At 49.9% G+C, this 12,579-nt stretch overlaps 2 protein-coding genes across 2 annotated transcripts in view; both read right to left on the reverse strand.

Annotated features, from left to right (window-relative positions):
• Window positions 1-2,590, reverse strand: part of CSUI_001754 (ap2 domain transcription factor ap2viii-7) — a 13,268-nt gene extending 10,678 nt beyond the window's left edge. The window contains exon 1 of the mRNA XM_068061959.1: window positions 85-2,590. Coding sequence (XP_067926055.1) covers window positions 85-1,507 — 1,423 coding nt within the window. The 5' untranslated portion in view covers window positions 1,508-2,590. The remainder of the gene's footprint in view (window positions 1-84) is intronic.
• Window positions 2,591-4,382: 1,792 nt separating this feature from the next.
• On the reverse strand, window positions 4,383-11,521 carry CSUI_001755 (man1-src1p-carboxy-terminal domain protein). Its single transcript, XM_068061960.1, has 4 exons — window positions 10,639-11,521; window positions 9,871-10,228; window positions 7,313-8,917; window positions 4,383-6,656 (listed from the first exon to the last, which is right to left on the reverse strand). The coding sequence occupies exons 1-4, from the start codon at window positions 10,731-10,733 to the stop codon at window positions 5,034-5,036; spliced, it is 3,681 nt and encodes a 1,226-aa protein (XP_067926056.1). The 5' UTR covers window positions 10,734-11,521; the 3' UTR covers window positions 4,383-5,033.
• Window positions 11,522-12,579: the final 1,058 nt, after the last annotated feature.

Below are 12,579 nucleotides of genomic sequence, written 5' to 3' on the forward strand. Positions count from 1 at the left end.
ATACGCCATTGTTTTCTGTTCGATCTCCTCCTGTGTTCGTTTGCTCGTCTTCTCCTGTTCGATCTTCTCCCCCTAATATTCCACGTAGCTGCTTGCAGTCTTCTTCATGTAGAAGAGATGATGAAAGGAGACTATTCGGAATTGTATTGGAGAAGAGTTTCGCGGAGGAATGAGAATGAGTTCTCTGACTCGTGCCTGGTGTAAGGTCAGTGGCTTTAGTAGCTCTGTCTCGTATTCCTTCTATCTCACCAGATAGTCCCCCAGAGACAGACGTGGACGAGATCCCATCATTCCCTCCTCCAATGGAGACACCCATCCCTTGGTGATGATCTCTATGACGATTATGTTGACGGTTGCTATCGTTAGTCGTATGAGGACTACCGGGAATAGATGGCGATGAATCAGGGGAAAGACGCTCGGATTTACAGACGGCGACCGCTGCTGCATAACCCGAAGGATTGAAAGATGATGATGAGGAAGAAAGAGAAGATGAAGATGGCGCTCCTGCTGTCGAGACAGGAGGGCGTTGGTTGCTCCCGTTCGTTGTACTCGTAGTACAACTGTCACTATGAGAAGAACGATTCCCTGGTGAAGGTAGGATAGAACCGAGACCCGTGGTCGTGGTGTTCTCTACACTTGGGAGAAGTCCTTCCTTTTGTGCATCATGAAGGGCTTCGGCAAGTTGCGAAAATGCGTAATTAGCGGAAAAAGAATCTTCAACATCATCATTGGTTTCGGGCGACGATTTATCATCACCTCCATTCTCCTCCTCCTCATGAGATTCATTTCTGTCCTCGCCGCTTGTACTCCCAAGAAGATCTTCATGAGGTGATTTCACAAGAAGACCACCACTTCTGCCCGAAGCACCACTACTTGGCTTCTTATGAAGATCCGTTCCACGACGTTTCTTCAAAAGAGAAGGAGATTCCCCCTCTTGCTGCCGTGCAAATGGACAAGATGCAAGAGAAGGAAGTGTTGATGAAGGAGACGTCGGAGAAGATGAACCGCTGCTCGCGCTATTACTGTTACTGGCAACAACAGGTAAAACGATAGGATCGAGCAGGCTCGGAGACGAAGAACGGCCGCCCTGGTCACCGCCGCTCACCTCCTCATCACCCCGTCTCATAGAAAAAGAGACTTCGTCTGTTGGCGAAGGGACATCATCATCTCCCTTCGTCATGCTAGTATTCGTATTATCGCTGTAACTGGTTAGTTTCTTATTGCCATCTGAAGGCGTCCTCGTCGGAGCCGTCGCTGCTTCGGCCTCACCGGCCATGGCTGCTGATGCTGTTGTTGTCAACATCATCCTCGCCGCTGCTACTGGGAAGGAGGAGGAGCGCGGTTCCTGTTGATGACGGTGATGATGCCGTCGTGGTTCATCCCGGACACGAAGGCAAGGATTTGATCCATACAGTACATCCTCACGGACCGTCCTATTTTGCAAATTTTCCTCTTGTCTACAAGATGAACGGAAAACTTCGGAAGAACGGCTTTCGGATTGAAACATTCACGAGGCAAGAACGGCGGCGAAACCACCGCAAGAACCGCACCAGCCGCCGGGGGACCCACCGAAAGCAGCACGTCCTGCTGAGCTGCTCATGCCCGCACCATCGTTCTCTCTCGGGCTTACTACTCTAGGGTGGCTTCTTGCTATGCTACATCACCCAACAGCAGGGACCCACCTGTAGCGGGGCGCCGGCCTACCACCAAGCAGCAAGAGCCTTCCTTAACACGGCCAAGCGGCCCCTCGATTGATGCTGTTGCTGTTCTTGACGACTCGTCGCCGTCGTTCCCGGGCGAATCAACGTTTCTCTAGTTGCAAAAGAAAAGAAAATGAATGCGGAATTCGGTACCCAGAGGATCATGAAAAACACAAACGGATAACATTGAGGTACAACCTACATTCCACAGTCCTTCTTTGCAGCTCTTGCTGCTGCCGCGGCTGCTAAAAGTGGCTGCAGCCCGTGGTGGTGGGCTGATGTGATAGGTGGGTGGTGGAAGTAAACTGCGGGCGGCACGAAACGCTGCGCGCGGTGGTCGGTACTTGGTGGGCAACGAACGCTCTAAGCCCTCGTGGCGAGCCGAGCGGCCGTTCCCGGATCAAGAAAGAAAAGCCCTCTCCCACAAAACGGACTCACAAGGCAACGAAAGCGGTGACGACTCCAGAACACGGAAACAATTTCCCTTATAAATAAAGAAAAGTCACATTTCGGTAGGCAAATGCCATTAGGAAACAAGTTCATAGCGGACAAACACGAAGTCCGTCGGGCATTCGACAATCACCGCGACACAACGGAACTGTCCGACGAAGGAGGGGTGCCGCTGCCGTCGGAGCTCTCTCCTGCTGCCGTGGCAGGAGGAAGGAAGCGTCCGTGGGTGGCTGTTGCGGCAGCCCGTCGTGCTCGTCTTGCGTGCTGCTCTTGTCCACCTACCGCAACAGCCCGATGTGGCGCGAGAGCGAAGGATGCAAGGGAAAACCACCAAGATCCAGTGGCCTCGGACCACCTTCAAGGCGCGCGTTCTTGCCGAATCTTTTCCTTTCCGTTTTCCGAACGTAACAGACGTCAAGCGGGAATGAGAAAAGCCGCCGTGGAAAAAGCGAGCAAAGAGATTGAAGAAGCCCCACGGTGCTGCGGTCTCATTTTGGGGTGGTATGATTCGGGATGGTCGGCACCAGCCAGCTGTAACACGGGGTTGCCCGAGCGGGATCTGCTAGTGATTGTTTTTTCTGCTGCCATTGCGTAGAAATGTCGCATACTCGTGGCAGTCCTTTCGTCACGAGAGTTCGGGCATCAATCACTCCCCCGATTGTGCGCATACCATTGTCCGCTTCTCTACGCGACACGCTGACTATTCTAGTTCACAATATTGTTCTGGCGTTCCCGTGACGGATTTGTTTTAGAAACTGCTAAGAAGCGGGGCTTGTCAGCAGTGGCGAGCTATTTCATCCCGCTGAAACTATAGCGGGGTAGCGACAGTCTCAAACAGTCTACCAAGGTAATGCACGAGACAGCAGAACTTCGCAAGAAGCAGAAACAGATTGAGCATGCACAGCCTAAGGGTACTGTGACATACGATGTTCTAGACGGCGAGATCCCCAACCAGGACCGGCAGTCCGTGAAAGCCCCGCGACGCTGCCTGGTCTGTGCCGCGCTCTCCGTAAAGGCCGTGGGGAGACTGACGCTCTGCGGTCGCCACGCGGTGAGGTAAGGATTGCACTGAGGGTTGAAAAGCCAAAGCAACACCGATGGCGTAACAAAGACAAAGGCACACGTACTGATAGACTGGAAACGGTAACAACGCAACATGGAGCCGAGGCGCCGGGCCGTAGAAGACGACATCGCAGTCCTGTGTTTCCGCGGCTGTCTCGCGGCGCCCAGGTTTAAGCAACGGCTGGCAAAGGTTAAGCGTCCCCTGTCTGGGCACGGGTGCAAAGAACTTTGCGTCGATGACACGAGTGTGCCAGAACTGCTGACCGGGCGTCCGGGTGGGTAGCGGCTTCTGCGTTTGGCGGTGCCCAGGCGCAGGCAGGGCTTCAAACTGAGTCAGTTTCGAAAAGCTACTGGTCCCGGCTGCTCAGTCGATCACATGGCTGTCTCCTGGCCTCAGAGATGACAATACACCGAATTCCAAGATTTCCCTGTCCAGCTGTCGCTCCCCTGCTGGATTTTCATTACGGGAATGCGAGCAGCCAAAGACTTGTCCCACTTTCCCAAGTTTTCAGGTGTCTTCCATAGCTTCAACCGTCGGTACCCTTTGCAAGTTGCGCTACAATTTCGAACGGTATTGGTTACCTACGGAGGGCTTTCGCTGCGCGTAGTTCCCCAAACCCACCTCTTTCTTCGAGCCATGCCGGACTATGCGACACAGGAGGCACACGGGCCACGTGCATGAGATCCCTGTTGGAGCTGGCAACCTGCTGGTTTGGTTGCAAAACTGCAGTGCGTTGAACACCAGTTAGCCTAATACACCGTCCAACTCAGGTCCAAGTTACTCAGAAACCTTTGTTCAGTCGTCTGCTTGTAACATAGCCATCAGAAATCTGAACAAGGCTTTTGCTGCTGGAATCGGGCACCGCTCTTTTTCGTGTGGTCTCCCGTCACAGCAGCGACGGATCTCACAGCCGCGAGCCCATCACTGTGTCTAGACTGTGTACTGTGCTTTCCCGGCAGCCATCTGTCGAACTCTTGGAAGTACCTCAAAGTTCTTTGGATGCCTTTTTCAATGCTCCATGGCATCCAGCCACACGCAGTCCCCGGAGCGTTACTTTCGGGCCGGCGTGGACGAAGAGCAAACCGTTATACCCTTCCTTCAGCATGAGCTGTAGAGCAAGTCCGTGCCCTATGTATCGCACTGCCCTCACTCCGAAGGAAAACGGAGGTATCATCTTCAAGGAATCCATCTTGAATGAATTCAAAGCAAAGTAGTCTGTTTCATCAGACGAGACAGATCAGCACGAGAGGAAGTGATCTTCCGCGTCCCTGCGTCATTCTTGGAGATCGACAAAACAATAGGGTGCGATGATTTTTGACAACAAAAACAATTCCTTGCAGCCCCCTGTAGAGTCGTCGAAGGCAATGCTTCGTAACGCACACGTCATCATCTTCGAAACAGCCATCAGCTTCAACACGCGAAGTGATCCTTAGTAACTATCGACAATCCGGATGAACGTCATGCTTCGAAACATCCCATTGTGGCCTCCGGCGGCTGCGGTACAATCAGAGCCATCCATTAGTCCCCGAGGGAGGTGCACCACACGATCGCACGCACCCAGCACAACATAACGAATGAGTACACTCGTCAATAACTTTCTGGAAAGAAGTTTCCCGGTTTCATTATCGACAGACACTTTCATGTTGAAGTGTTCAACATGGGTGGTAAGAGGCAAAAGTTAACCACAGCATATCCATTCTGGGCACTGCAGCGGCGACTCTTCCCTTAGCTTCATTTCGGCAGATCGTAGTCTATTCACGAAACAAATGCTTCCCTATATCACCGCGGCAAACGCGAAAAACTCAAAAAACACCATTCATTCAATTCAGTCCACTGTTACCCATTCCCACAAAACTGCCGATGTATCCAGTTGGCCGCCGGCTTGCTGATCTAGAAGTTCGGGTGTTATCATGACCCGGTATCCCTCCAGTACAATGCAAGTTTGGCACATCAGTGCGGTGCGCTTTCTCGACAGTGCCACTCCCTGTTTCTCTCCCTTCTACTACATTATGGCTTGCCCCTCCGTACCGCTCCGCTAGAGCCAAGAAAGCCGCATGAGAGTAATCCTTGACGCCACAAGCGCCGGGAACTACTGAGCTGCCACGCCTTGTTCCCAACAGTGTTCCCCCTCCGGCAGTGTTCCGAATGCTGAGCAGACGACGGTTCGGAATATTCGACGCTCGTTGTAAGAGAGTGGGCAAGCGAGTCGTTCGACTGGGTCCATCACCCGTGGCGTCACTTGCCGCTAGAAAGCTTTTTCGTTCCACACCCCCAACCGCAGCAGTAGTTACATGACAAGGATCGATACCGCCGGATGATGGTAAATCGAGACCCCCTGTTTTCCATGCCGCAGTTGAACCCGTGCTTCCATGAAGCCCCGTTGTCACGGAGGGGTTCATGCTTTCCGTTAGCCTTCGAGCAGATTGATGCGCACTGGATCGGCGTACTAAGAAAGCATCGGCCTGGCGTGACTCGAGGCTTCCCCGATACAAAGACTGTCTCGGCTCAAAATATGGACTATAACGACTGTCGTTGCCTAGCAAGTATGCAGTGTTAGGGACAGATATCGAGCCAGCAGGAGGAGAGAATCTGTCACACGGTTCACTAGCTAGCTGCTGCATGAGGACGAAATCTCTATAAGCGTTAGTTCTATATTCAGCCGCTCCATCCGTCCTTGGACTCGGTGACTGCACAGGGGAACCCCCCCCTGGAGAAGACGCGTTATCTTGTGCCGAGCTCTGTTGTCCCTGAGGACTAACTGAGGCGGCAGTTGTTTGGTGATGTTGAGGATGATCTATTTCTTCGATCCACCAGAAGTTCTGATCATCTAGTCTTGCTGTATGTACGCGTATGCTCGTGTCTAGTAGTAAGTCATGACATAGTGCGTCTACTTCATCAACGTCCCTCGCTAGCCGGCATAACCACCAGGAGGGAATGACGCCTATCCATCGCCGTCGAAACAACAGCACCTCCCGAACAAGTAAATGAGCCAGGTCGATCGTTGAAGTTCCGGGGTATATAGCTGCTGCTAGGGAAGTGTGCTGAAGGGAAAAGGATTCTGACCCATGTAATCGGTGCTGTATCAAGAGGATAGCTTTAAGCCTACGTCGTAAGTATACCCGACGCATCCAACATGCGACAGGCAGAGCCAGCAGTAAGATCATCAATAGAAGAAGTAGGGCAGGAACCAGCTCGTAGATGACAATAAGATAGACAGTACATGACCACGGCCTCATAGCTCTTGATCCGGTGTATGTATAGGTATACGTAATGCCTTTAGATCGTCTCTGTTCTCTTAAAAACAGAGACATCAAAGAAGTGTCTGAGTGTATGTGCATTCCTTCTCCTGCTGCTTCTGGCTGTCTCCTCTGCCGATCGATTCTCCCGGGAGCAGGTGTATCTCCACCCCAGTGAAGCGGCTGGAAGGAGTAATTCTCTTCAACCTGTACAAGAACAATTTGTGAGCACCAAGACAGGAGAGATAGACGACGGATTCGTTGTGAGATGACAGAGAAAGTCAGCACTCCAACTTAGTGTGTATAGGCATCTAGCTAAGAAGACGGGCTATATGTGTACATATATTCAAATGGTTGTCTATGTAGATGCATCCCGTGTATATCCACAGAGTATGGAGGAGGAAAGAAATCCCGGAACATTGGCGGTGCGTGTACTACGTAGAGAGAAAGATAAAGCGGAACTCGGGAAAAAAGAAGACAAAGACACGGATCTTGAGAGAGATAGATAAATAGATAAGATAGATATGTCCTTCGACAAGGGAGAGTGTACACTCATTCAAATTCCTTCATCATAGATAGAAACTATGCGGATAGAAACAAACACCCGTGATCACATGCACTTGCAGGGGGGGGGCTGATATATGTATGAAGATCTATATGCGATAGTAGATGTATGGATACGCATGTTTGAACATGTACGGGTATGCGCATATGATAATGTATGTACGTATGAATATGTATTCATATGCATCTGTATGTGTGATGACGTATGACTGGATGTATGTGAGAACTAATCATGAATAGGCATGTATGAATGTGTCTGCAAGCTAATGTATGTAGATAAGTTGAGTAGAAAGACGTACGAGAATCGAGTAGTTTTGAAGAGCTTGATCATCTTGAAGGAAGTGATCAAAGGTGAAAGCGTAGACATTGTCATTATCCAAGACTTCTTCAATGCCAGGTATTTCAAGAAGAAGTTGCCATCTCGTGAAGCTTCCTGGTTTCATCGCAAGATTTTTTCTTTCTTTGTTATCTTCTGGAGAATTACGACCTTTCAAGGCTGTTAGAGAAGAGTGTGGAATCATCATATGATTGGTCTCCTCTGTATGATATGCTGCTGAAAAGTCTCCATGGCTATCCTTCTCCCTCTCTTTGGGTCGCTCTCTTTTCATCTTCTCCGCATCGTTATCCTCGTCGTCTTGTAGAAGAGAGTCTGCGATGAGAAGATCTCCCTCATGCCTTTGTCCATCCTGTCTTCCATAAAGCTTCTCATCTTTCCTCTGAGAAGTCCTTCCGTCATTGACAGAGCGTCTCTGTGATGAAGTAGGAGAAGAAGAAGAGAAAAACGATGCAAGTGCATGCAAGGGTGGCGATGACCACAAAGACCCTGCGAACCACGATAAAGATGAGATCTCCTTCTTTCCTTGGGAGCTTGTTCCGTTTCTTTTTTGTCGAGAAGAAAAAGAAGAAAGATCTTGACCTTTATATGGATGTGAATGTGTAGGCTTTCTTCCTTTGACTGTCTTCTCGAGTAATGATAATGAAGAAGATGAAGGAATCCCCACTTCACTGCCTTCTTCTCCGTCTTCACAAGTCTCTGTAAACTCGTGAGTTGCATGTAGACGAGGAGAAGAAGAAGAAGTCCATGGAGACGGGAAAAAGAAGAAGTAATTCCCCATGATCTTTCTGCATTGAGCTTCTCCAGCTTTAGCTCGAAGAAAGGAGACAATCACCTCAGTAACATGCTGAGCTTGGAGTTTCGCATTGGCATCCTCTATACATATTTCTACAAGATAATTCTTATTCCTCGTCTTCTTTCTCTTCTTCTTCTTTTTCCCATCCATCTCTTTTCCCCTCTCTATTCTGTCGAGACTCCTATTCCTTGTATCCTCACCATTCTTTTCTTTCCATGAGGCGGACAGCCCTAGACCCGCGAAGGGTTTAGAAAGCCATTGGAAGAAGCTCTGTCTCGAGGACTCTTTTGGGGCTGTTACTCGTATATAAGGCGGGACACATCGCATGTTTCCGTTCAAACATACAGCATGAAGGGGACAAGGAACACAGTCTTCATCATGATGATGCTGTGAATGGAGAGGAGAAGAAGAAGCCGAGAGATCAAGATCTTCTGCTTCTTTAAGTAAATCCGCTGGTAGCTCACGGGTCTTGGTACAATATACGGGCGGCGTCAGTGGAGAAGAAGACGAAGAAGATAACGATGAAGACCAGAGAAAACAGAGAGTCAAAAGAAAGAAGAAACTGAAGAGAAGGAGAAGAGGAAATCCATGCCAATAGGAAGAAACGAAAATAGAGATGGAGTTGTATACCCATTGCCAAGAAGAAAGATCAGGAGAATTGTGAGAGGGAGAGGTCCTAGATTCAGAAGAAGATTCTTTCTTTCTCGAGTACACAGGAGGAGAGGAAGAGGAAGAACGAGAGGGGGTTGTCGTCATACGGCCTTTGTATGCAAGCTGAGAAAGACAGATGGTATTGCAATCAAAAGAAAAAGAGCAACAAGGAAGTCGATATACAGAGAGAGAAGGCAAGTCTTCATGAACGAAGAGTCTTCAACTTTCTAAGTTTTCTTTCGAACTAAAGTATCTCTTTATGTTCATGTATAAACATATATATATATATATGTATGTACACAAGGGAAGTATCGAGAGGTACATAAGAGGCTACACTTGCATAGAGTATAGTGATACTTCCTGTCTGTATGGAAAAAGACACTAGACTTGGCTCCGTTTCTTCCTCCGAAGAACTTTGACAGCTATAGATTAGCTATCTCTCCCACCATATGCCTAGACTGTCTCGTCTCCCTCCTTTGCATGCGAGGTATACAAGTGCCGGTCAGGCATAAGTAGTGACAGACTACATGGAAACAAGATTATCGTGCTTTTCTTAAGAGAACTTTCTTCTTGTCGCGCGCCCCAGAGCTGTTTCTCTCATCTAGACCCACCCTTGCCTCCTCCCGACTTTTCCCTAGTGAAGGAAAAAAGAGAAAACGAGAAAGAGCTAGGTCCTTCACGGGAGGATGATAGAAATCGATCGCGGTGAGATTGAAGCAGCATGCACGACCATTGCTTTCCATGCTACTCCATGTAGGGGGAAGAGATATATGTGAGAGAGGCAAGAATCATCACTGCTGTAGTGATGATTCTTGGGTGACTTATAGTAGCAAGGGAGTGGCTTCTTTTACTGTATTTGATAGAGAGAGATCTCTCTGTCCTCTGTGAGACTTCTTTCTATCAGTCGTCTCTGTCCAAAGACGTCCTGCACGCACAAGCGTGACTGGCGTGAAAGGATGCGAATGGCAAAGAGCTCGTGATCAAGGCGAAGCAAATGCGATACAAGATCTCCAGTGTACATACTCTTGCTTCCTCCTTCTATTGGTGAGTTGGGTTCGAAATTCAAGAGATCTTACCAATCGGTCTCTTTCTGACACTCCACTCTCCTTCTCTTCACTCTCCAAGCATCTTGTGGTTTCCGTTGAAGATCCTTTTCTTCTTCTCAGTGAAGTTGATAATTCAGGAGGAGAACAAGAAGATGCTCGACTTTCTTCCTCATGTTGGCTTGACCCCATACAGGATGAAGACGAGGTACAAGCAGGTTCCCCTTCTTCCTCCTCCCGACCTCCTTCTCTATTTCTCTCTTCCAGCACTTCCTTTCTACGAGGAATTTTCTTCTTCTTTCCCTTAGCTCCTCGACCTTGAACCTGTCTTTCCGCTTCACTGGGTGCCTCAGAAGGCTTTCGTTGTTCTTCCTGCGGGGTCACCGCCGGGCTATTCCAAAGACCCCAGAACAAGAGACACACACTCGTCTACCGGTGTAGAACATTCAGGCTTTCGGTGTATGGATGAGAGGGTGGGGTAGTATGTGTATGTCTCCAGGAGTCTTTAAAACCTTGGTGGCATTTCTCAGCTAAGAAACGTGGCATCTTTCATGCAAGAAGTTTCTTGAAGAACAAGAAGAAGGTGTATTTCAGGGGGTGCATGGTTAATCGTGTGTAGCTAGCTGCATATCAAGCCACGTGATGTAAGAAACAAGAGTGGGTGAGTACGAGGACGAATGAGGTGTACGAGGGGGCGAGCAGATGTGACAAAAGAAAAGTGACTTTACGAGCCAGCCATATACGTTGCAGGAGAAAGACACATACGAAAAGGAAGTCCCCTATTCTGCTATGTGAACTTACCTTCTTTTACGAGGACGGAGATTTCGGAAAGGTCGCTCTTCCTGTTCATGACTGGAGGCTCCTTCCTCGTCGTCTTCGGCGGTAGGAGTTCCCATGGTGAGTAGATTTTCATTGAACGTTACTCAGTTATGGAGAATGACAGCAGGTGGAAAGGCACGGGAAGAACGGAGAGTCTGCGATTCTGGATGTTTCACTAATGTGGGAAGAGGAATGAGCTTTGCTGTCAAGAGAATTTGTTCACGACTCTCAGCACCTTAGCGGGCAAGACAGGAACCTGCAATTCTGGAGAAGACAGCAAGGTTCGACATCCGTTTGACAGTTCCTAGAAGACCGTCACGTGCCGCATTTCTCGTCGTGACAGGGGTAAGGAGGAAGACTGCGCGGCAGTGGTTACCCGGGCTTGTTGGCGAGCTAGACACGTAAACCGTGAACAGGGACTTTGGAAGTTCATGGACTGTGTACAAGAGAGTAGAGTTGAGTCGAAAAGGTTTCGACCGCAGTTTGAAAACAGACACAGAGAGAAGCCTGAAAGAAACCCTGCTCGCCTATTGTCCCCGTGTGCGCGACTTCACGCGACTGTCCCACCCCGTGCTATTGCGCGGGTGTGCAATGAAGCGGGCGGATGTGGATTGACAGGGACGCCGCCATCCGCCACGGACTCATGTCTTTGAAAAAGAAAGAGCCGGTCTCTGCTCACTGCAGGGGTTTCTCACGAAAAGGGAGCGGGTGTGGCATTGGCGGGAAAAGTAAACCACTGTGAAGGCAGTCTATTACGGGAGTTAGAGAAGAACGGCCGCCCTCCAGGGAGGAAAGAAGGGGAAAGAGATGCATTCAAAAGGCAGCCAAGGAACCGACAAGAAGCAACGGCGTAATATAAGAAACTCTGCCGGGACAGAAGAGGGTACGAGACATGGGAAAGAGAAGAGGTGGCAGACAACCAGAGTGGTGATAGATGCAGTTCCGCATGCCGCCGGGAAATTGCCGTAAACGACGTCATCAGGGCTTGGCAAAACAAACCTCACCATGCTAAACAGAACAGCTAGAGTGTTGCGTTTTTCTCCACTCACCAGTTGGCAGTAACTCTGCATATCATACATCCAAAGGAGAGACTTTTGCACGGCCCATTCCAGGGAGCCTCGCGAACGCCGTCCGCGGATCCCTAGGGCGCACACCCCTCTACAGCAGCAGGGCAAATGGACGTCAAAAAACCACAAAGGTTTTGTATAGCCCCGTATCGTCTGAAGTGAGTGAGCATCAAGAGAAAAGAGAAGGACACTGTATATTCGAGCGACCGACACAAAACAGCGAGGAAGGATTCACCCGTGGGGGCAAGTCACTGCTGCGCATCTGGCAATGGCCGGGAAAAAAGAAAAAAGCCCTTTACTCTAGCAGAACCTGGCCGGTGACGGCGTTGCTTGTGGACTCTTTTCCATTCAAGGTCTCCGCCGGGCCTGGACTCTTCCTTTCTGCGGGGGACGCGTTGCTGTTCACAAGTAGAACGGGTATCGGCCATCACTTCCCGGGAAGCACATGTAGGGTTACAAAGTGTTTGCCTGTCAGAAAATAGAAGGAACGGCACAAGTGCCGCTCATCTTTTTTTCCACAGTTAGCGGGCCTCTATCCTAGCCGCCAGTGGGCTGCGCCAGTGCCCGTTGACCGGTCTAAGTTTGCCCGGCAGGCGTTGCTTTGCTGAGGCAAACAATTCCCGATCCTCGAAGGCACTCCCTCGTAGTGTCGTATCCTCTGTGAGTAGAAATTCCCCCATCGCGACGCCTTGCCAAGGGAGACTCTGGCGGGCTACGGTGTAAACGGACTCGCCATACGGGTTCAGTGGCACTTCGGGACAGCGAACTCCCGAAATGCTTTAACGAGCCTTGAGGCGGCGACGGAGACGAAGGCTCGAGGCTGCACCTCCTGCTCTGACCCGGACACGAACGGCTA

Source organism: Cystoisospora suis (genome assembly GCF_002600585.1).
Source record: "Cystoisospora suis strain Wien I chromosome Unknown contig_705, whole genome shotgun sequence".
In the NCBI taxonomy this organism is placed as follows: domain Eukaryota; phylum Apicomplexa; class Conoidasida; order Eucoccidiorida; family Sarcocystidae; genus Cystoisospora; species Cystoisospora suis.

Bases quoted from the DNA above. Each gene is read 5' to 3' on its own strand.
- CSUI_001755 (XM_068061960.1), bottom strand. From the start codon at position 10,733: ATGGGAACTCCTACCGCCGAAGACGACGAGGAAGGAGCCTCCAGTCAT. The intron at 8,918-9,870 runs GTAAGATCTCTT...TGTCTTTCTCAG, and splicing joins TGTCAGAAAGAGACCGATTG to CTTGCATACAAAGGCCGTAT. The intron at 6,657-7,312 runs GTACGTCTTTCT...GTTCTTGTACAG, and splicing joins TTCAAAACTACTCGATTCTC to GTTGAAGAGAATTACTCCTT.